At 38.3% G+C, this 22,922-nt stretch overlaps 1 protein-coding gene across 1 annotated transcript in view; it reads left to right on the plus strand.

Annotated features, from left to right (window-relative positions):
* LOC108735583 (uncharacterized protein C05D11.1) overlaps window positions 1-10,046 on the plus strand; it is a 102,816-nt gene extending 92,770 nt beyond the window's left edge. The window contains exons 11-13 of the mRNA XM_025975520.1: window positions 9,221-9,522; window positions 9,720-9,872; window positions 9,927-10,046. Coding sequence (XP_025831305.1) covers window positions 9,221-9,522; window positions 9,720-9,872; window positions 9,927-9,984 — 513 coding nt within the window. The 3' untranslated portion in view covers window positions 9,985-10,046. The remainder of the gene's footprint in view (window positions 1-9,220; window positions 9,523-9,719; window positions 9,873-9,926) is intronic.
* The last annotated feature ends 12,876 nt before the right edge of the window (window positions 10,047-22,922 follow it).

The following is a 22,922-nucleotide window of genomic DNA, read 5'->3' on the forward strand; positions in this document are numbered from 1 at the left end:
CAACGTTCTTCTAGTAGTTCTCCGACTAAAATCGTTCACGTACGTTTTCAAAGATTTTACTAACGCCAAACTGCCAAAGAATCGTCATGATGATACTAGAGAACTTCATTCATCAAATTCCTTGAAACAATAGTTAAGTCCTATTGGACACATAACGATTCAACTTATGTAGATTTGGAAGTCGCTTCTTGTCAGACCGGTTGTCTTTCTGCCACTGTTCATTTGTGCTCGGATCTCCACATGAAAATCGTGTTCTTGAAGATTTTTATCCACCGTGCTACTTGACTCACATGATTCTTGAAATTCAGATATCATTTTATAACGACATGAGTCAGGAGCAAAATCTACCCCCCATACAGGTATTTGTAGAAAAGCTCTACTCTTTTCAGTACGTCTAATAGTTCTCGCTTGGTTATGACAATAGTTCCATTTCAGACTTAGATAAAGTTCTGCTCAACTAGGCAATGACTTTTTTCTCTACATTTTGTATTTGAGTAACCCAACATTGCTCTTGTCAGTGTCCAGAACAAATGTTCTAGCCGGTAGGAATGTAACATAACGTATGTCTGGAAACAGGAGCATATCGGCTGTACAGAGCCCAAGGAGCTTCGGACTTGATGTAGTCGGTAGGAACTGGCCACTCCTGCATTATTCTAATCTCCTGAGGGTGTGCTAAAACGCCGGTCTTCAAAATCACATGTCCCAGGTAAATGTGTTTTAGATTGACATCTCTAAGCTTTTTCTCCAAATTCTTCATGTGGTCTCGAAGTTTTCTCCGATCATAGTGATGTCATCAAGGCATGCATAAGCGAATGGGGCTGACGCGTTGCACAAGCCGAACGGCACACTTCACATTGCCACTACCCTATTCCAATGGATACTGTCCTTTTGTATATCATTTATGAGTTTCTCGGGCTTTTCCTTCATGGTCAGTGATAGCTCCTGGATCTCTGCCAGATAGGTCGTGCTCCGCCCGTGTATATCTTGTGGACAATCACGTTGGTTCGACCCTTCTTGCCGTACTCTAATTCGAATTCGTCTTGGTATTATTCGAACATCCCATTCGTTGTATAGGGTGGTTCGGAAAGTCATTTCGTTTTTTTTTTTGTGGAAATGAAAGACAGTTATCGTATAATAAACAAATACTTTATTAAATTATATATTGACCGTTCTGGTCCAACACCTTTTGCCATCTTTCTGGTAGTAGCATAATTCCACGCTCATAAAATTTTTGGTCTTTGCTGGCAAAAAACTGATCGAGGAGGTTTTTGACCTCATTTGAGGTGAAGGTTTTACCGTCTAAAAAATTTTGGAGTGACCGGAACAAATAATAATCCGATGGTGCCAGGTCTGGAGAATATGGTGGGTGTAGCATTGTATCCCATTCAAGCTGTAAAAGCTTTTGGCGAGTGACCAAACTTGTGTGAGGTCTCGCGTTGTCTTGGTGAAACACTACACCTTTCCTGTTGATTAGTTCTGACCTTTTCTGTTGAAGTGCATCATTCAGTTTGTCCAGCTGATGACAGTAGACTTCCGAATTAATCGTTGTGTTATCCGGTAAAAGCTCAAAAAAAACGATTCCTTTAAAATCCCACCAAACAGACAGCATCACCTTTTTTTGGTGAATATCGGCTTTGGAAATGGTTTGAGCCGGTTCATCTTTTTTGCTCCATGACCTCTTGCGTTTGACGTTGTTGTATACAACCCATTTTTCGTCCCCAGTGATGATGCGCTTCAAAAACGGATCATTTTCGTGACGTTTGAGAAGCGAATCGCAGACGTCAATGCGGCGACACAGATTTCTCTCTGTGAGAACATGGGGAACCCATACATCGAGCTTCGAGGATAATCCCAGGCCTTTCAAGTGGTCATAAACTGTTGAATTTGATAAATTTAACCTCAATCCGATCTCACGTGTTGTTATTCGCCGGTTCACATCAACTAATGCCTTTATCGCGTCTTTATCAGCTTCAACCGGCCTTCCCGAACGTGGTGCATCTTCGACATCAAAATTGCCGGATCGAAATTTAGCGAACCAGTTCTGGCACTGGCGTACTGTCAACACACCTTCTCCATACACATCAGTCAATTTCTTTCTGGCTTGAACAGCATTTTTACCCTTTCTGTAGTAAAACAGTAAGATATGTCGAAAATGCTGCTTATCGCTCTCCATATTTAAAAGGGCACCAACCAAAAACTACTGCGTAGAATTAATTGGAATTTTTCACACACAAGCCTTGCTATATGAGCTCTCAAAGCATATAAAAATTATACGGCTTAAATGTGAAGTTGGGTGCAAAAGAATACAATTAAATCCTCTGTCGGGAAAAAACGAAATGACTTTCCGAACAACCCTATAGTTTCTTAGTTGGATCAATATTTTTGCTGGCATTCTGGAACATTTTCAACAAAGCTTCTGGGATCTGTTACGACTTTGTGCATTGTCAATACTGTCCATTGGAAGCTCAGGCAAAATTTTCTTATACGTACAATAAGAAAAGGGCTCACAGCTTGGGTCATAGATTAATCATTCGATGTCTGGGCCATCTTTTGGGTTTCTACTAAAAACGAAAATACACGCAGTTTAAGTAATTTAGGTTTTGTTCTCAGTTTTTGAGAACCAGACAGGGCCCATTACCTAGCTACGGGCGAAATTCTAAAAAATGGCGTATAACAGCTGTTAAATTTTTTTAAGAAAGTTTCTGTCGTAGCTTACCTACTCATTGCACTGTAATTAAAAAGAGCATAAAAAGAAAATTAAATTTCTAGCTGCTAGCTTTCTTCTATCGTTAGTATTTTATTACAACGAAACAAATGAATGCAATATATGATTTGTTGTATATAATGCTTTTATTCAAATAGATGGTGATATAGTATGCTTGTATTTATAAATATTGTAATGTTCGTGGGTTGACAAAATTAACTTTTTAGACTGACAACGACAAAAACTATTTATTTACACTAATTATTAATATAACACTATTCACTGCTTTATTTATTTCAATGCTATCACTTTCAATTTATTTCTCGACTCACTTCTGCAACGGTCAATTTATTTCTACTATCTCTCGGAGATCGTCTCTTTCTTTAAATACTCTTTTGCTTCCTTTCGGGAACCTTCTCGAATCATCCGGAGAGATTCTTTTTTTCTTGGAACGGTTCTTTTCCCAGAACGCAGGTACGACACACATATTTATAAATACGGCGCACATGAAGAAAGGCGCCCGCGGCTGGTCGGCGAATCGATAAGCCGTTCACACACACGTGTGCCCGATCGCACATAAACACATTCGTGGTCCCTACAAAAGGCAATAAAAAAACTTCTCAAAGTACAAAGATATTGAAAGAAACACATCACCATAAATGTGATTATGTGTAAACCACATTCGTCAAAATAATCAAGACTCGTTGCTTCAGCATTTCCACCATCCATCCTGAGATTCCTTGCTCAGATTTCCTCTAGGAGTTTATTGACATTACAAGACCTTCGAAAGCAGAACTGTGCTCATCGAATTGGAATGTCATGGTGAATTAATTACGAATTGTAATTACCATTGCTTTTCGTACAATTAAAGCTGTTACTTTTATCTGGGACAAAATTCGATAAAACAGGATACGTTGCTATCATTTTCGCATTGAAGCTGACAGTGGACAATTTTAATTCTTTTTATGAATGGTACGGATTTATTTTTCACTTTGACTTTTTAGTAGGTAAATATTTCCCGTTTTCTACTCCGAAGGGAGAAAAACGGTTATTTTAGGTCCTGCCAAGGCTTGACCTATCGGAGATTACCTATTGCGTTTTCATGTGCATCTAGTTCTACGCAGCCGCGGAAGCCAGAGATTTGAAAACCAACTAGCTCCCTTTTAGCGCGATGTACCGCAGAACTATCTCAGTACCGATATCGAGTGACGGCAAGGCCTCACTCAGGTCAAGCCTCTGCAAGACCTGAAATAACCGTTTTCCTCCCTTCGGAGTATAAAACGGGAAATATTTAAGGTTTGTGCCTTCGGCTTGACCTATCGGACAACTGCTTATAATCTGCCGGCTATGTTGTTTGATCCAATTCAACATAACTTCTATGTTCCAGACACTTGGTTTTCTGCTCGATTTGGTGTTAGAAGATACCGCTTTCTTTAAATCGATGACTTTTAAGATAAATTTTACCAAGGGATGAGCACTTAAATCATTTTTTCCCTCTGGTTCTGCCATAGAGACAACCGCTGATTTCTGTGCCAATATTGAACTGTATGACAGTTTTCTCTTATGAAATAGATAGCTCAGGAATGATGCCAGTTGTTGAGCCAACGGGTTTTTCGTAGGTACCTCCTTTGAACACTACTGATGCCAATTTTTTCACGCTGATACGTAGGTTTTTCTGGTGGATTCTCTTCATGCTGATTACAATAATTCCGTGTCTCTTGAAGCCAAACCCGCGACTAGGTCGTTCCAGTCCGTATTTTCCAGATCTTCAAACACCACGTCTCCAATCCCTGAGGTGTCTGGTTCGTTGATAGATCTATTAGTCGATCGAAAAAGTTTTCTCCCAACGGGGAACTACTGCCAGAAATGTTCCTTGTGCAGTATTGAGGTGTTGAAGAACTTATGGAATTAAAGCCGAGGGAGGGAATACCCATGTCAGGTTCGTCACTCATTCTGTTCTGCTGAAGACGTCTATGAACTCTGCTTCTTGGTCGTTGAACTCTATTGTTGCGTATCTCGGGGCTACTCGAGATCTGTTCGTTGCGAATAGATCGATCTGTGGCGTTCCTTACTTCGAAGACATTTTGTTTTATTTCTTGACTCAGATGCCAGTCCGGCAGAGACTGTCTGCTATGCAGTTGAATAATCCGCTTCGTGAAAACCGTTATCGGGGGCTTTTTAGTATATGGGATTGAGTACCCTTTTAGTATGCTGGTTATGTACTCTGGGCCCCTAGCTTTTGCCATGCTGGGATGTTGTGTCTTAGCCGGCCCTCCTGGAATTGGCAGTCACAATCTCCGTGATCTGCGATCTCGCATGCCACCTGACTTCCTTCTTGAGCTTGACTCGGTCTTGACGTTCTTTGAGCTAGAGTGACGATAGGAGGATGAAGCGGCAGGCTTTGTCTTATCCCAGTACTTGCTACCAGTGTTTTCTAGCCGTTGTGGACGAAAAGGCTTCTCTTTCCAGGTCGAAGGATCTTTACTTTTTACAAACTTGTGAGTTGGGGGAACACCTTATGAAGATCTTTTTGTTGATCAATGAAATTTGCTAGGGCTTCCTCAACAAATAAGTGTGATTCTGAGGGTGGGATTTCCGCTAGCCTTGCTGCTTGAAATTGCTCTTTAGGTTTGAATCCCTTTCTTCATGTTTCAATTACTTCTGCTCTTCTTGCACACGAGTAATGTAATAAATCGTCTGAAATATTCCTGAATGAATCTTCACCAAGGAAGGGTTGATGGCGTTAGCTATTCCAACAGTGGGCAATGCGAATCTTAGTTTATTCAGCACCTGGGTGTCAATGTTTCCCGGACCAAAAATATCCTCATTGAAAAGTTGCACGGACTCCCAGTTCGTCGACCCCTCAGGTAGAGCTTCATGCGCCAACTCTTTCAGTCGGTTCAGTACTTCGTCCTCAGCCTCTGTCTCCGCCGATTCCTCCAGCAGTTAATACAACGTTGTGAAGGCCAAAGCTATCGCCATCTATAAAGCAAAACAACCATTAGTACTGGTGACGGATCGTATAGGTAATAGTTAGAGTTTTGTGAACTTTGCATACTGTTAAAGCGACAGTGAAGGTCGCTGGGCTGGCAAACGGCTTTGCCGATGCTTATTTGGCCTTGCGACGCCTCCGCGAGCCTTCCAGATTACAGATCCGGCGGCTGAGACGGATCCTCGCCGTAGCGGCTCCTCTCTTTCGGCCGTGACGGCTCCCTTCCTCTGGCTGTAACGGCTTCCGGGCCAACCAAACCTAAAACATATAAAGACTAACTGAAACGAGATTTTCTTTTCATCTCTAAATCGAAAACAAATCCCCAAAGAATATCAGGCCTTCTAGCCTTCTCTGACTTCCTAATTAACTTTCATTCGAAGAGCTTCACGAACGTTACAACAACGTTGGCTAGAAACATACTACTCTACAATAGCGTATTGTGTAGTTCCGCTGTAGATCGCGCTAGCCGACATATAGCGCCAAAAGGGGGGACTAGTTGGTTCACAAATCTCTGGCTTGCGCAGCTGCGTAGAACTAGATGCACATGAAAACGCAATAGGTAATCACCGATAGGTCCAGCCGAAGGCACAGACCTTAAAAATATCTGTTGAGTGTATATACTTTTGCAAGTTCTATCGTACCACAACAGAAGGGTTGGTCAACTAGATAGAAGCACTTATTCAAATAAATTATGGGTTCAAATTTACGAAGACGATTTGTGTGCCCAACTGTTATTGAATTGCAAAATGCTACAAATGTTTTCTTTGTATTTTGTGTCAGAATGTCATGGTCCTTTTTTTATTAATAATAAACGCCACACCCTGAATAGACGACATCCTGGTTTTCTCCAAAGATGAAAGTCAACATTATAAACTATGTTTTTTAACGACTTCAAGAAAATAACTTGTCTATCAACGCTAACAAATGCAAACAAATTTCGTTAAGAAACGAGATAAATTTCCTCGGCTTTTCCGTCAACTCCACTGGATTTTCACTTACAGGTAATACACAAAGCCACAAGAGAGTGTATAACCAATACGTTTGGAGCAACTGTTGAATAGGAAGGGAATGGTACCATTATGCCAATTGAATTTATTATTAAATGCTTTCGACATCACCTGAAATCACTTTTCAACAAAAACCTGCAACATGCTTCTGAAAGACCACCGAAAAACAAAACAAAATTATCAATTTACAACAGAAATAGTCCATGTGAAGGAAAATGGATATGTGAATATATGAATGAATACGTGTGTTAACACAATTTCGTTTCCAATAGTTACGAATCCTGATAGTATACAACAAGTTTAACAAAACGATGAAGAACTAATAAATTTGGTTCAAAGTACCTCTTAATTGAGTTAAGAGTTAGAAGTTATTCTCAACGTCATTTTTTTTTTGTAATATCTCCGTCCCTATATACCACAATCTCCGCAAAACTACTTTTTCATCTATAACCTCTCACATCCTAGTTGAAATGTAACTTCACAACAACTAAGACATGAATTTGTCTGATCTGGAATTAAGAAATTATAATTAGTGCTTAATCACATTCAAGTACCTGATTCTAGACTTAGTCACGTTCATTTTGGTCTGATAGTTTTACAAAACATTAACGACTTTCAGTAATATATTACCATCACTGATCGCTTCAGAGAGGCTAGAGGCTATATCCCTCAAGGACATGACTTTGGAAGCAGTAGTAACTGCCCTATGTAACCACTAGAGCAGCAATTACGATAATCCTACAAAAGGAATTTCATGGACAATACGTTTTCGATTTTACGTACGAGCTTAAAAAATGGCGCACCGGTCATAACAGTAGTTATTTAATGAACTTTTTTTTCTTAGGTATTTTGTGTGGAATAAATGTTTGGTATATCAAGTAACGTGCACATAAATGCAGTGTCTTTCTCTTTCTATGTCCATGTGTTAGAATTTGTGCTCGAATTGTGTAAAAAAAAAGTAGTCCATGATGTCTCAGCATAGAACTTGGTGGCTTTGTTCCTGCTTTACGCCGATAGTGGTCGTGGTATGCCGCTTTCCCGGAAACTATCTTTTCTGGTATAGTTGTCTTTAGGACCTTTTCTTCTAGCTGTTTCATCCATGTATCCGTTTCTTTAATTTGGCATTCATGTTTATTTTTAATTTTTTATCAAAATTTTTCTTCAAATTCCTGTGAACTTTCATTCAGCTGTTCAGTTAACTTTTCCTCTGATGATCATTAATTTTGATTTAGTTTTTCTTCTCATACCTTTGAATTATCACTTTTGTACACATTACTCCAATGCTCTACTGTTTTCATTGAATTTTTGTTCTAAATCCTTTGTATTTTCATTTAATTTTTATTCGCTTTTCTTTTTTGTATTATTGGATCACCTCTTCATATTTCAACTACCTCCAAAGACCTATTTCTATTGCCAAAGAGTTCTCCGAAATTTTCTCAATCTTTGTACAACATTCTTGAAATTCTTTTGTTACCATATTGGGTGGTCTAAAAGTACAAACAGAGGCCAGCCCGGCCCTGGAAAGATTACGCAGGGAAATGCGACAATGCAATGTCGTTTCAATAGCTTTTGGTACGATAAAACTCCATGCTACAATGTGGCGAATATTAAAGGAACAGTTGCTGCATCCTTATCATTTGCAGCGAGTGTAAGCCTCACAGGAAACTGATTTTCAACCGCGAGTATATTTCTGCCAGTGGCTTTGGCAAAAAAATACTGTTGATACCAATTTCTTCAATATGGTGTTGTGTACGGACGAATACAGCTTCATGAGCTATGGAATTTTTAAATGAAATACTCCAAATCCTGGATGTTTTTACGTGAAATAATTTTGGTATGTGCGTCGTGGCACTTGCACTTCTAATTTCGAACAATTCTGTTGAATAACGCGGATAAATTTTGACCTTCTATGTTTAGACGTGCGAATCGATAATCGGATGCGGCAACTTATGTGACCAATCGTGTAGCAGTATTTAAGATTGGCTCTGTAACACTGAGGCAAATACAATACGTAAACAATTGACCGATTGTATGGTTGCAGTACGGATTTCCGAGACCCTAGCAAACCTGGTTACTAAATATTAAATGTTGATGTGCAGTATTATGATTTTGTCCGAATTACAAAGTAACGAGGTTACGGGCTAGCGAGTCTCTACTGTATTAAATTTAAATTAAATCTCAGAGTAGTGGACAATGATAAGTAATGATTTATCAATTACAATATAAATATGCTTGTAGTACCTACCTGATAACGTTTTAATAAATGCTAGAAAACATTGTACATGTGAAATTACTTACCTTTTAAATTAGATTTTACTGACTGTCATTTAACTCGAGATTTAATACATGGTCATGTGATGTGTCATAGTGGTCGAATTTTTAAAATTTTCATCTATTTTTAATTGTGTATGATGAACATTTTTTCAAAAAAACACGCTTTTTATTAACTAATGAACTGTACAGAACTGTTAAATTTTAAGTCATGCTGTTTTAATATGATTTTCATTGATGCTTCAGGGTCCAATGTGGAGACAAGTGCGCGGTAATGGATTATCTTACGGTTACAGTATAGGTTTACGAACAAACGAGGGAGTGCTCTTTCTGTCGTTCAGTCGATCTACGAACGTAACTGATGCTTACAAAAAAGCATATGAAATTGTTACTAATCAGTTAAAAGACCAACAGTGGGAAACCAATATGTTCGAATCAGCGAAAAGTTCCCTAATTTTTGAATTGGTCGAGAACGAATCAACAGTTGGGAATGTTATTTCGCGTTCTTTAGAATCTTATTTTCATAAGATTGAATATAGTTATTACAGGTACGCCTTAGGAGGGTTTAGACTTAGAAGATTTTATTATTCTATTAATGTTCTTGTCTCTCAATTTCTCCCCCTTTTTTGTTTTATTGATCTACCCCTCCCAATATTTTTGATTTTTATGTTAGTATTCCAGAATAATTATTTAATTTTCAGTTAATGTAATAAGTATTTTTTATGTAAAAAATTATTTCTTGTAGGAAATTGATTGATTTAATAACTCAAGTTACTGTAGAAGATTTAAACAGAATCGGAACCAAATACGTAGCTGCACTTTTAGATCCTACCAAAGTTAAAACAGCTGTTGTTTGTGATGCAAGAAAAGTTAAAGAAATATCAGAAGGTTTTAAAAAGTGAGTACTGGTACTTTTAGAATTTATCTTTTTATTCGGATGTATTCTTTTCAGTTTAAGTGTGCCGTTGGAAATATTTCCTACATTGGAAGAAAGCTTTCTGAATAAATAGTGTTAAACACATCTATTTAGAATCCTATTTGCATTACATTAAAATAAATATTTACCCGAAAACGAAGTTTTTTGATTCATATAAGTCTTATTTTTGTTATGTATTATTTGTATAATGTATGATAATCGAAACGTTCAAAAGTATAATGAAGGTGTATGTGTACGTTAGTATAACAAAGAAGGTCAAAGTTCTTGTAGCATAGAACCTATGTTCTGGAATGAAATCTTTATAGAGCTTTTTTTTCGTTTAGATTATTCTCGAGGAGGGGAAATCTTCAAAAGACATCTCCTGAAGGGAGGTAGTGTCGGATTTTTACCGACTAAAACCCCTCCTCGAGTGGGGAGATAAACCCTAAAGGCTACTCATCTCCGGGAAGAGAATGGAAGGTTGGGTTTGGGGAGAGGGTTAAGAAGGGAAAATGGTTAAGCGTGGGGTTGGAGGGTGGGGAGAACGGTCGGAATAGGTTGTCCACCTCTGAAGTGATGGGTGGACACTCGGGCTAAAAAGCGAAGCTAGGAGTGAGCGAACGAAAGCGGCTCATTGTAGAAGGTGACAGGGCTTTCGGAAACGGTCGTTTGGTTTCGGGGCGAAGTTGGAGATTGTCGAAATGGTAATGTTTACATGGCCTGATACTGAGGCCCGGATATTTGTTGCGAATGTACACTTTCTTTTTAGAGCAAGTTCATCCCCTTTAAATAGTTGGATGGTCGGATGAAGAAGAGTTTTAGTTGCGAGACGATAGGAGGCGAAATGAGAAGAGCGAAGAAGCGATTTAGTGACAGTAGTAAACAAGTGATTAATGATTCCTAGTGATGCTGTTTGAAGATTGGTATTTTATTACGTGACAAAAACATTGCTTTAGGTAAAATATGTATTGACCTTCTGTATTCTGTGATCATTATACATTTCTTTAACACCCCTTAACAGTTTTGACGTACATGTAAGTACCTAGGGAAAGAGAATCCACTGTACCGACGCTGGAACGTTGGTTAATAGTAGATATGTATGTAAGAAACTATTTACGAAATCAACACAAACTTTATTAACAATAAGTTGGTACAAGCAATGCAATACACATTACATTCGTCGGCTTTTGTTATACTAATGATAATGATAATGTATGGCTTCGTTGTTTTTCATCGGACTTCTTCGGATCTCGAAGACGTGTGGGTGGGAATATTTACAGGTTAGATGTTAACACGGCCATCTTGGTACAGGAGCGTCTTCGCTCCGGGCAAAGACTGAAACAGATAGGCAATTAAGCTGTGGATTTTTTTATTTATTTTATTTTTCTTTATTCATACTGTGAGAACGCCACCACGTTATTTATTGATATTTAGGTCGTGAGATTATCACGTGGTGGGAGTGCCACTCTCCCAAATTTTGTGGGATTGCCACCTTCATCGATCATGTGGGGTGCCACATGGCGTTCATCATCAAACTAGTGGAACTGTTCTGTTGTACTTTGATTATTCAAGTCAATTATTTTGTTATTCGATTTATTTCGTTCTGTGCAGTTTTGTTTTCAGTCAAAGCAAGAAATAGTTTTGTATGACGTTGACCATAGTAAAATATTACCATGACCTTCATCAGCTATTGTAGTGCAGAAGTAGCTTATGAATCATGCTTCTGGAGAGTAAAATTTGTTGTTTTAAGCGGCGGTTTCAAATTTCTATATTGAGTTTTGATTTTTGTTATGATTTTGTTTGACTGTGTTTATACTTTTGCAATTGTAAAACTTTTGAATGAATAGAAAGAAAATAGTTTACTTACAGCAGATAACCAATTTATGCTATACCGAGTGTTCGCTTGGCCAGTGCCTAATCTGATCATGTGCCGCTACCGTCGTCCGCCCTTTTCTACATAGTAGGTAACGGTCATTAGGTAACAATTTTTGTACCTAATAAGGGCCTTTGAATTTGGGCTTTAACTTGCCAGCAAGTTGAGAATCTTCTATTGCTACCAATTCTCCTACGGAAAATAGGGTTGGTGAGTAACGTTTTAAGTTAAAGCGTTCAGCCTGTCGTTTGGCTGACTGTGCAAGTCGCCTTTGGGTTTCTAACACAGCCTCTTCTATGTCGGGGATAACGTCGTTTACTGGGACATTTTCTATGAATCGATGAGTTGCTGGTAGTTTTGAGTTTTTTCTATATTGTAGAACACTTGGAGTAAAACCCGTTGTTTTATGTACTGTTGCATTTATGTTCTTTTCTATGTCTGGGATCGCTGCAACCCAATTTTTCTCATTCTGATCGTTAAGGGTGGCTCTCAACAGATTGAACACCGTTCTCATGACACGTTCCACCTGCCCGTTGCCTCTGGGAACACCAGTGGCGATGTGATGCTGGTAGATCCCTTGTTTATTCATGAAATTTCCAAAGGTAACTGACGTAAATGATGCTGCTCGGTCAGCTATGATACGCCTGGGTTTGCCAATGACTTGGAACAGTGTTAGCAGAGCCTTGATAGTGTCTTCGGAATTCTTTTTGGGGATGGGGCTCAGGCTACAATACATGGAAAAAGCATCCACCACAACAAGTAATTGGATGCAACCATGGCTTCGGACTAACGGGCCAGCATGATAAATGTGCTAGGTTTTAAGAATATCTTTGGGTTGTTTTTCTAATAGATACAGGCCAACTCTGTGTCCAGTGAAAGATTTTTCCAATATACAGGATTTGCAGTTACAAATATATTTCTTTAGGCATTTTCCCATCTTGGTCCAGAACAAATCTTCGCGCATCTTCGCAACGCATTTATCCCATCCAATGTGGGAAGATAGATCGTGGTACAACCGCTTGAAGGCGGTCAGCTACTGGAACATAGCATTTAGGACGTTTTTCTCTTGTCACAACAAAGTTATTTAAGATTTGGTAGGTAGGATAGTCTTGTGGTTTCGCGAAAACATTTAGACAAAACTCGTCATTCTGTTGATAATCGCGCAACGACTCCACAGATGTAATGCCTTTCAGTTTTGGTTTTGATTTTATGGCACATATTAGCTTTGCTGGGTTTCGGCTTAAGTAGTCTACGTGACACATTTTGTGACCAGGTCGATACTCAATAGAGAAATTATAGTCCTGCAATTTCATCCACCGCCTGGCCACGCGTGGATGTAAATTCCTTTTAAGTGCTGTTGCCCGGACCGAATTGCAATCAGTAAACACCGTAAAATGTCTGCCATATAAGTAATTTAGAAAATGTTCTACGATATCGACGACAGCTAGAGTCTCTAAATCATTGGAATGGTATTTGGCTTCGTAATCGGTTGTATTTCTGCTATAATAGGCTACTGGACGAGTTACACCTTGTTCACTTTGTAAAAGGGCCGCACCAATACCCAAAGCACTAGCGTCAGTGTATAATTCATTAGTCAAGTCCGCATCAAAAATGCGTAGAACTGGTTTGTTCACTAATTTACTGTTTATTAATAGGCCTAGCAGCTTCACACTCTGGAGTCCAGTCAAACACCTTGTTTTTCCGTAATAGGTTTGATATATGCGCCGTGGTCCGTGAGATTCCTTTAATAAAACGCCGGAAATAACTCGCGAGCCCCATAAATTGTCTTACACCTCTTATGCCTGAAGGTGCAGGTTAATGCGTAAGAGCTTCAACTTTTCGCGGACTTGGACGCACTGATCCGCCACTAATTATGACAACCAGATATTCTGTTTCTTTGGAGAAAAATGTGCATTTTGCGTAATTAAAGGAGAAGTCGGAAATCGCTAGTGCTTGTAAGACATTTTGGAGTCGCTGCAAGCCTTCTTCTGTCGTCGTGAAAGAGACCAAAACATCATCCATGTAGACATGAGCCTCGGTTCCTCTCAATTCACCTAATGCCTTATATATTGCACGTTGATAAACCGTTGGTGAATTAACGAACCCAAACGGAACTCTGTTGTATTCAAACAATCCATGTGGGGTTATAAACGCAGTATATTTTCTAGAGCTTTCCTCGATTTCCATTTGATGGAACCCAGCTTTCATGTCCAGCGTGGAAAAGTAAATTGCATGGCGTAATGTGCCTATCTGGTCCTGAATTCTCGGTAATGAGTATGGTTCCCTTATAGCCTTTTTATGGAGGTCTCTATAGTCAACACATAGTCTCAGTTTTCCGTTCTTTTTACGGACAAGAAATATAGCATATTCGGAATGGCTTTCACGAATTGTCCCTTTCTGTAGAAGTTCTCATATGAGTTGCTTGATTTGTATCTGCTTCACATATGCCAATTTTCTGGGTCGGTAAGTAACAGGAACATCATCCTTTAGTCTGACAACCAGTTTTCCGGTAAGTATAAGATCAGGTGTCATATTTCTTGTTGTTATTAATAAGTTTTTCAGTTGTAATGTTGCTTGTTCGTTTAATTCCAATATTTTTATGTCACTTATAGCCTCGTCTTTGTGGACAATCAATACTTTGGGGATGTTGAACGGGTCTTCATAAAGTTCCACGCCTCCGGCATTTTTCGAGTCGTACATTTGGTCTATTAATTACGTCCATTCCGATTACAGCATCCAGACTAGCAGGCATGGACTTATCGAGTACAATAGTAAACACAATCTCGAGAGTGACTGCCGGCATCACTGCGACAATTTCACACATGCCTGAACCATAAACAGTTTCTGAGCCCAAGCCACTTAGCGGTTGCTGATATGGTCTAATTACGACGTTCAAATTTTTGGCGGTAGTTTGGCTAATAATAGACACTTGAGCGCCCGTATCGATAATGTATCGGAATGATAAAGCTTTGTTTTCGGACAGAACAGTAGCAATCTGAGATCTACCTAATGCCCGACCTTTTCGTATTAATAGGATGTTATTCGGCTTTCCATGCTTAAACCAACACTTATCTTCATGATGCCCTATCCTTTTGCAATTTTTGCAGACCGGAGGGTTAGGGTCGGACTTTGACTCCTCGTTCGTCGTATCAATTTTGTTAGAAATGTTTCTGTTGCGAAAACGACATTCTTTCCGAGAATGTACTCGTTGTCCACATTGGAAACATGGTCCTTGAAAAGTCGATTTGGACATCGTGTTATGTCGGCCGGACGTTGAAAGGGCACCTTTGACAAACGCGGCGCGCGCACTGTGTACCACACGTGATTTTGACCTGCGCGCGTCAAATTCACTAAGGAGTTTCAGCAATTGTTTTTCATCTTGTGGTGGTTGAATACGAACTGAGGCTTGCACTTCCGAATGGTCAAGTCCGTATTCGACTATGCTAATTATTGTTGCCCACGGTAATGACTTACAAAAACGCCGAATATATCGCAGTTTCTGGATTCCATAGTCACTAGGAGAATCACAATTTCTACTTCATAGAGTCGATGCATTGAATGCACGAACACCAGGGGTCTCACGATCTGGGAATGCAATTGCGAAATCACTGCAAAAGTTTTCCCAACTTCGACATAATGGGCATCAATCGCAGAAATATCTGTGTCCTCGGCCTTTAAGTGTTTCACCAGCCTTTGCTATCATGACCATGTCTGTTACGCCCAATTCTTCTTTGAGTTTGGTAACATGGTTAGATGTCCTTCCATTGAGTAATTACTTGTGTTTGGGTTAAATTCGGTAACACAGAATGACGTGTTTGGTGTGGTCGATGATTGCGTCATGTTGCCATCGGATATGACAGGACTAGGCGGTGGCACTGACGTCATCTTGGACTGACGCGACAACTCTAATGGTTCTTGTTGAGTAGCAACTAGAGTTAATAGTGTTTCTTGCCATGACACTTTTGTCTTCTTTGAAGTAGGTGCCCTTAACAGCTCTTCCTCATCCCCTACTGAGGATGGAGGTGACACACTGACTTCCACATCGGTCACTGGGTGATGTTCTTTTTTCATGTTTGTTCCCGAAAATGTTCAATTTAAGGGTGACAGTATTTAAAGGGGTATATCCCACTCCTGATGTAAGAAACTATTTACGAAATCAACACAAACTTCATTAACAATAAGTTGGTACAAGCGATGCCACTGGAATACACATTGCATTCGTTAGCTTTTGTTATACTAATGATAATGATAATGTATGGCTTCGTTATTTTTCATCGGACTTCTTCTGATCTCGAAGACGTGTGGGTGGGGATATTTACAGGTTAGATGTTAATATGTATATTGCTGAATATAGGGTAGAATAATGTCAGTTGTAAACATGAAAAACCGAAACCGCACGTTGAAACGTTGAATCTTCTAAAGAACGACAGAATATCGTCGTAAAACGGTTCAAGAGTTACTGTCGAAGAAGAGATGTCGATAGTAAAGGATAAGTTAGAAAGCTTTTTGGATTGTGATTACAGATGCGGTCTACGGGCAGCAATGAGAAAATGTGACAAATTTGTAAACGATTAAATACTTTTCGACAATTTTCTGAGAGAACGTGATAAAGTTTATATTAAATAGCTTGGAGTTGACAAGAGTTGGATTTCTAAAACTAATGTTGTATTGTCAATATTCAGTTTTTTAAATAAAAATATGTATTTACAAAATCTTTTTATTTACATTTGTAGTCACATTTTAATTTAACTTAATTAAAAAGAGGGAAACAGTCTTTTTAATATCTTAATTCTACTAATAACACATTTAAGAGAATTTAAATTAGCAGAGTTTATTTCGGCATCGTCAAATAAGCTAGTATTTGACAAATTTTGCTGAGTATGTAAATGATTTATATCTTCCTCCAGCATATCTAACTTTTACTGAAATATTTGCGACGTGTTCCGGTAGTGTGGTTAACTCAGCTTATGAATTTATCTTTGCAGTGCATACAGACATAGAATGAGTCGTTCCCCCCACAGCCTTCATTAGCCCATTTTTTGCACTCTGTACATTGAATCGAGCCTTCTCCCCTCTCCTTTTACTTTCGGGATATGGCTTGAAACAAATAATACAAAGACAGTCATCGTCTTCACTATCCGAATTCGATTCACATTTCATTTTTCTTTCTTCGATACATCTTTGACTTTCTGCGTTGAGATAACTCCTAGGTTTCTTTTTGCCGCATTTGTTTTTTTATTCTTTTTATCTTCCTTTGCTTCTTCTTCCTTCCGTAGTTCTTCCTTAATCGGAGTATCCGTAAGGATGAGAGATTTTCCTTACGGTCTTATGTCTTCAGGGGTGACTAAACTGATTTGACTTGTACCTGCTAGTCGTTTTTTAGGAGTTCCGACAGAAAATTTTCTTGAATTCCCTGTCATTGAAAGCTGATTATTGTCTTGTAAATTTTTACTTAATACAACCTTATTTTTAGATTGTGGCGTTGGTTCATTTTCGAGTAATGATCTGTCAGTAACGCTAGTCATAAGAATCTTGCTCAGTGTATACATTACTGTTCAAGGGCCATGTATCTGCTTTTTCAAAACCAGCTGTTATGTTCTTCAGAGTGAATGCATTAAAAAAGCATTTTTGACAATTATAGGAATGTCGTAGATGGATATGGGTAATCCAGGATATGAATTCATCCAGTGCGAGCATCCTGCGTAGTAATATTTCTTGAAGGGCCCATAAATGCATAAAAACGGGTTAGAGCCGGTGTGATGAGCAGGGTGAAAAAGATAAAAAGGCGATTCCATTTGCTTTACAAAAATCTAGGACACGTATTGACAAATGAGAAATGTGGTTATCTAAGAGTACTAATGCAGGAGAGTTTGCAGAAGCTTGTACGTTTTTCTGAAAGTGTTGCATGAATTCTAAAAAAGTTGACTGCGTTACTCATCCACTGCGGTGAGCAGATCCGATACAACCAGGCGGTTCCGCTCTAATAAAGTGAGGCTAGAAATAGACTCGAAGGAACACGAACAGTGGGGGGATGGAGTTTCCACTGGCGTTTACCGCAAATTCAATGTTTACTGTTGTGCCCTTCTGCTAAGATTGCCCTGACAATTTGTTTCGTACCTTTTTCTGCAATAATTTAGGGCGGTTTTTGTACTATGGTGACGCCGGTTTCATCTACATTCCACACGTGATATGCCTCAAACTTATACTTTTTAAAAACTTCATCCCAATTGTTACAAAATTGACCAACATTGTAAGCATTGTAACTTGTGGCCCTGCTGAGGCTCGTTGCCTCTGGTGTTTGTAAAGAGAGTTTCCGATGTCTTTTTAGGAAGCCGGAAGCACGTTTCATTCCCTCCACTTTTGAGGATATTTTACTCTACAAGCAACAGCATACTCATATGCTAAACATCTAACGTCTTTAGATGACAAGCCGTAGAAAATTCGACTGCAGTGTATAATATATTCCTTTAAATTATTTTCTAAAGCATCAGCAAATACCTGTCGCGCTGTCGGTGCCTTACATAGCCCACCAATTGTTTGAGACGTAGGCGATTCGACATTCTTCTTGCTCTTTAAATGACGAGAAAAAGTCATAAAATTTGTATTATGCAGTTCTACCGCCCTTCGCATCGATAATTTTTGATCCTGAATATCCCTTGCTGCTCTTTAATAGATATGTTTGAACTTCTGTAAAACCTCTACTGGTTTTTTTCTTGACGTTTGCACCATTGTAAGAAAAAACACCAGAAAAACGTAGAAGTGAGAAACAATACCTACACTGTAACAACCTGCTCCAATGGCGATGTAACAACTAGCCCCGCGTGTCGCCATTTTGTTTGATATGCAAATGTTCCAAAACGAGTCGAGTTGTTAAATTAAAACTGCTACAATATTTATCTAACTGTATACGTAATGCATTGACATCTACCGGACTGGTGGACTCTGATTGAAATTACGATTTAACTGCGTATCAAATAATTTTCTTGCAGGAACGAAAAACAAAGAAACTGTCACAAAGGTGCTATCCTTGTACTGATCACGACGATATTGAATGTGGCAGCTGCTTACCGAGTATTTTACTTGAATAAATGAGCACACGGTACTAGATCTAGCAGAAACCATCGTAAACGCAGTGTAACAACTTACCACTTGTAACAACAAGCCCCCGTCTCCCCTAGCGCTGATTTTGCAAGACGATTGTCCCCTAGAATTGATAATTACAAACGGATTTTAAAACTGCTATGTTCTTCAACACGGATGTGTTAGCGAAAACATTTTATTGCTAAATGTTGTGCAATTTTGTTCTTGTGAATAAATTCGTTTTACTGACTAATTTGTTATTTTAGTTTCTCTAATAGATGCTTTGGTTGAAGCATAGTAAATTTTTCTAGTATTAGTCAGTCATCTTGGGTCACATGTAAATGCTATCATATTCGAGGATCAAAGTTAATTAAAATGGTTTACTAATGTTAATCAGTAAGTGGGCTTTTGAAGGACTAAATACTTATGGTTGTTTTATTCTTTTATCTAGCTCAGGAACGACAGTTTGCTACACAATATCTCTCGGCGTGAAAACTACTTTTGGTTTAAGCTTTTATTTTGCTGGAAATAATATAGATAAATGTATTTATTATTATGAATTAGTATATTATACTAAATACCAGAAATAAGGAAGGATTTTCCGAAATTCAGCTCCTTAGGGTGAGAAAAATGGTAGTAAGTGATAACATCATCATCATCATCTTAAGATTGTGACATTTAGGTATATGAATAAAATCAGTATTTTTATTTTAACTTAAACATTTTAATCACATTAGCAACAAGTCTTTATTCTCTTCGTACTGACTAATATTTGGACTAAGCGTTTCTTAATTAATCGATAAACTCCGAGTATTTATTCATTTCAGGAACTGAGTAATATTCTCTCTTGGAATTAATTTTTTTGGACCTTTTATTTTTTCCTTAATATCTAACCATTGGTATAAGTTGAGATCTTCTTTTTCTGGCCATTACCAGTTTTTTAGCGACTTCTTCATGGATTTTATAAGAGCACCCTCTTCACCGACAGACACTATTTGGCCAACAAAGTATTCACCTTCGTATATAAAGATAATGTAATCACCATCTTCAAAATTGTTTGCGTGTCTATTCTCTTTATTTCCTTTAAAATAATTGCTTAATGGTTCTTCCTCAGAAGATAAAAACCCTTCTGAAGCATCAGAATCTCGCACAGAAAAGCTTTCGTTTTCATTTTTTGTCTGCCTTTTCGAACTTCTTTTCTTGGTTCAGCTTTTAGGTGCGGTCTAATCATAGATGGCGTTACAACATTGGAACATCCTGGTGTGTTTTCTTGCAACGAGGTTTCAAGAACTTCTTTGCATTTTTGAGTGGATTCTCCAGGAAGATGCTATTCTTCAGATGAGGTCCCAGCATGAGGCTCGTTTTCACATACAGGGAAGTTACGTTTGATGGCATAAACTCATGTTCTCCAAATATATTTTCATTTAGTGGGTGTAATCCTGTACTCCTAAAACCCTGAATAATATTTGAGGGAGTAAAAGATTGTGGAAAAGCTTTTCCAACAAGACCGGCAATATCATAAATTGTCAGTGGTTTACCCACATGACCGGGTGTCAACATTAATTCATTTGCTGCAGTGTTATAGTATTTCTTAAAAGGACCGAATACAGTCTTATCCAAAGGTTAAAAATTTACGACTCGTGTGTGGATGGAAAGTTACAAGTATGACGCTATTTTCTCTGGCGAATTCTATAACTGGTATTTGAATGTGACTTTCATGATTGTCAAGTAGTAAAATGGTTGGATAATCTTTTGATGGTTTTACATATTGAATAAAGTGTTTGAAAAATTGAAGAAGGAGCTCCAACAAGCTCCAAAATACTTGAAATTTACACGCGAAAATATGAGCATAGGAGGAATGAATCCACCTCCTGCATTTATTGCAGCTATCATTGTGACTGTATTTCCCTTTTCTCCTCTCGTCATTGCACCAACTTGTTTGGCACCATTAGGTGCTAATATTTTTGGTGGAACATGAACTGTTTAAATGCCACTTTCATCCACATTCCAAATATCAATCGCTCTTAATTGTGGGCATTTGGACAAAAACGTTTTTGTAATTTTCAAAAGTCACTTGCACATTTTTTTTATTAAATGCTGTAGAACGGGCAAGGCTAGTGGCTTCAGGCTTGCGTAAAGCTAATTGCTTTTGATGTCGTTTACGGAAAAGACGTAACGAGTACTCCCCAGCCATTTGGTCTTTGTCCGATTGAGCTGGATATTTTTTATTGTTTTTCATCGCAAACTCAAATGCCAACCTCTTAAAGTCCTTTAAAGTGAGTCCATACTGTAACTTTGCTGCTTCTAGTATGTAATCCACAAGCAAGAGCTCTTCGTCACCTGTAAAAACTTTTTTCACGGCTAAATTATCATGAAGGTCGCTCGCATATTTACCAGTCTTCAAGCAGTGTTCATAAAGTACATCTTGACAAGTGAAAATGTTTGGCAGCCCCTCTTAATGAGAATTTTTTTTCTTTAACTGGTTTAATAGCAGTAGAAAGTGCTGTTTTAGCAATTGGAGTCCGTTTGATGTTGTTTTTGTACGAGGCATTTTAACTGTATAAAAAACAACAAAATAATACCTATGTGCGTTCCTAAACAGAGTTAACAAGAATACATTTTAATGTAGGTACCTTGACCATATGGCCAAGGTACAACTGTTTTACTATGGTCAAGGTACAACACCCCTACCCTTTTATGTTTATTCGCACATGTAAATATGGAGGTTATGATTAACTCAAATAAGCATACTACGTTCTAAACTTGGCTAAAGTACTTGTTTAAATCAAATGTTTTTAAAAATGTATGTAGTTAATAACAGAAGTGTAAAAGAGAGTCTTTGTTTTTAACAATATTAATCTTTATTAATTACTTTATTTGATTGGGTTTTTTTTTTTTGTAAAATCACCGTCCCGCATTTAGGGACAATTTTATTTAGTTCAGTCCCGCATCTAGGGACAATTTTATTTAGTTCAGTCCCGCATCTAGGGACAATTTTATTATCCGAATTGACTACAATATCTGCTGTTGTTGATGCGAATTCTACCTGTGGACATGCCCATCATGGATGTGGTTCTAACCCGCATCTAGGGTTGTCCTTAACTTCATTTATTCAAACCTTATCACTCTCACATTTACTCAATCGTGTAGGTACCTACTTATCGTTCATACTCTATCACACTCAAATAGATTCGTACATACATTTGTTCATCGTTATGTTTTTCTCTTTTTTTTCCACAGGCACGTTCGAACTCAGCATCCCTCGTGTATGTACATACGTTAACAAACAAATTTTACGTCGAAGTGCTAGTCCAGGTGATATGAACCTATGTTCGGAAATTTGGTTCATTGTGATTCCGAACTGCTGGGTTCAATACTATCGTCACTGTCGAGTCTAGTTCAATAAGGTTTTAATCTATCTACTGTGCAAATGTTCTCATATCGTTACTGTGATCGTTGTGTTCCTGGTATATCGGTTACAACATAACGATCCTGACCTAATACTTTGGTTATGATATACGGTCCACTATATTTAGGCATTAATTTCCTGCTTTTTCCGTCATTAGCGTTTAGTTGTGTTTTTAATAGAACTTGTTCACCAATTTTATATTATCGCGGCCTAACTCTTTTTTTGTTATAATAATGTTTCTGCAATTTTTGTTGTTCCTTGATAACCCTTCCTACTTCTTTTCTTGTTTCATGACGATTTTCAGAGATCTGGTTACCTTCAGAGGCAAGATTACTTTCCGTGTTCGCGCGTAAAAATGAGTCATCTATACCACGAGGTCTAAATCCAAAGAATAGTTCAAAGGGACTTTTGTGCTTTTATTAATGGTACAATTTATTCCCCATCGAATTTTATGAATAATTTCATCCCATCTATTTTCGTCGTTTACCATTGTTCGAAGACTGTTTAATATAAGTCTATTATATCTTTCAACCTGTCCATTCGCTCGAGGTGTTGCCGCGGCTACATGTACAAGCTTGATGGCTTTCGCTTTACTAGGGACAAAAGGGCCTAAATGGTCCACATGTATAGTATGCATAGGTTCTAAAACATTAGTGATGGGGTGTAAATA

This window comes from Agrilus planipennis, unplaced genomic scaffold (assembly GCF_000699045.2).
Source record: "Agrilus planipennis isolate EAB-ADULT unplaced genomic scaffold, Apla_2.0 scaffold116, whole genome shotgun sequence".
In the NCBI taxonomy this organism is placed as follows: Eukaryota; Metazoa; Arthropoda; class Insecta; order Coleoptera; family Buprestidae; genus Agrilus; species Agrilus planipennis.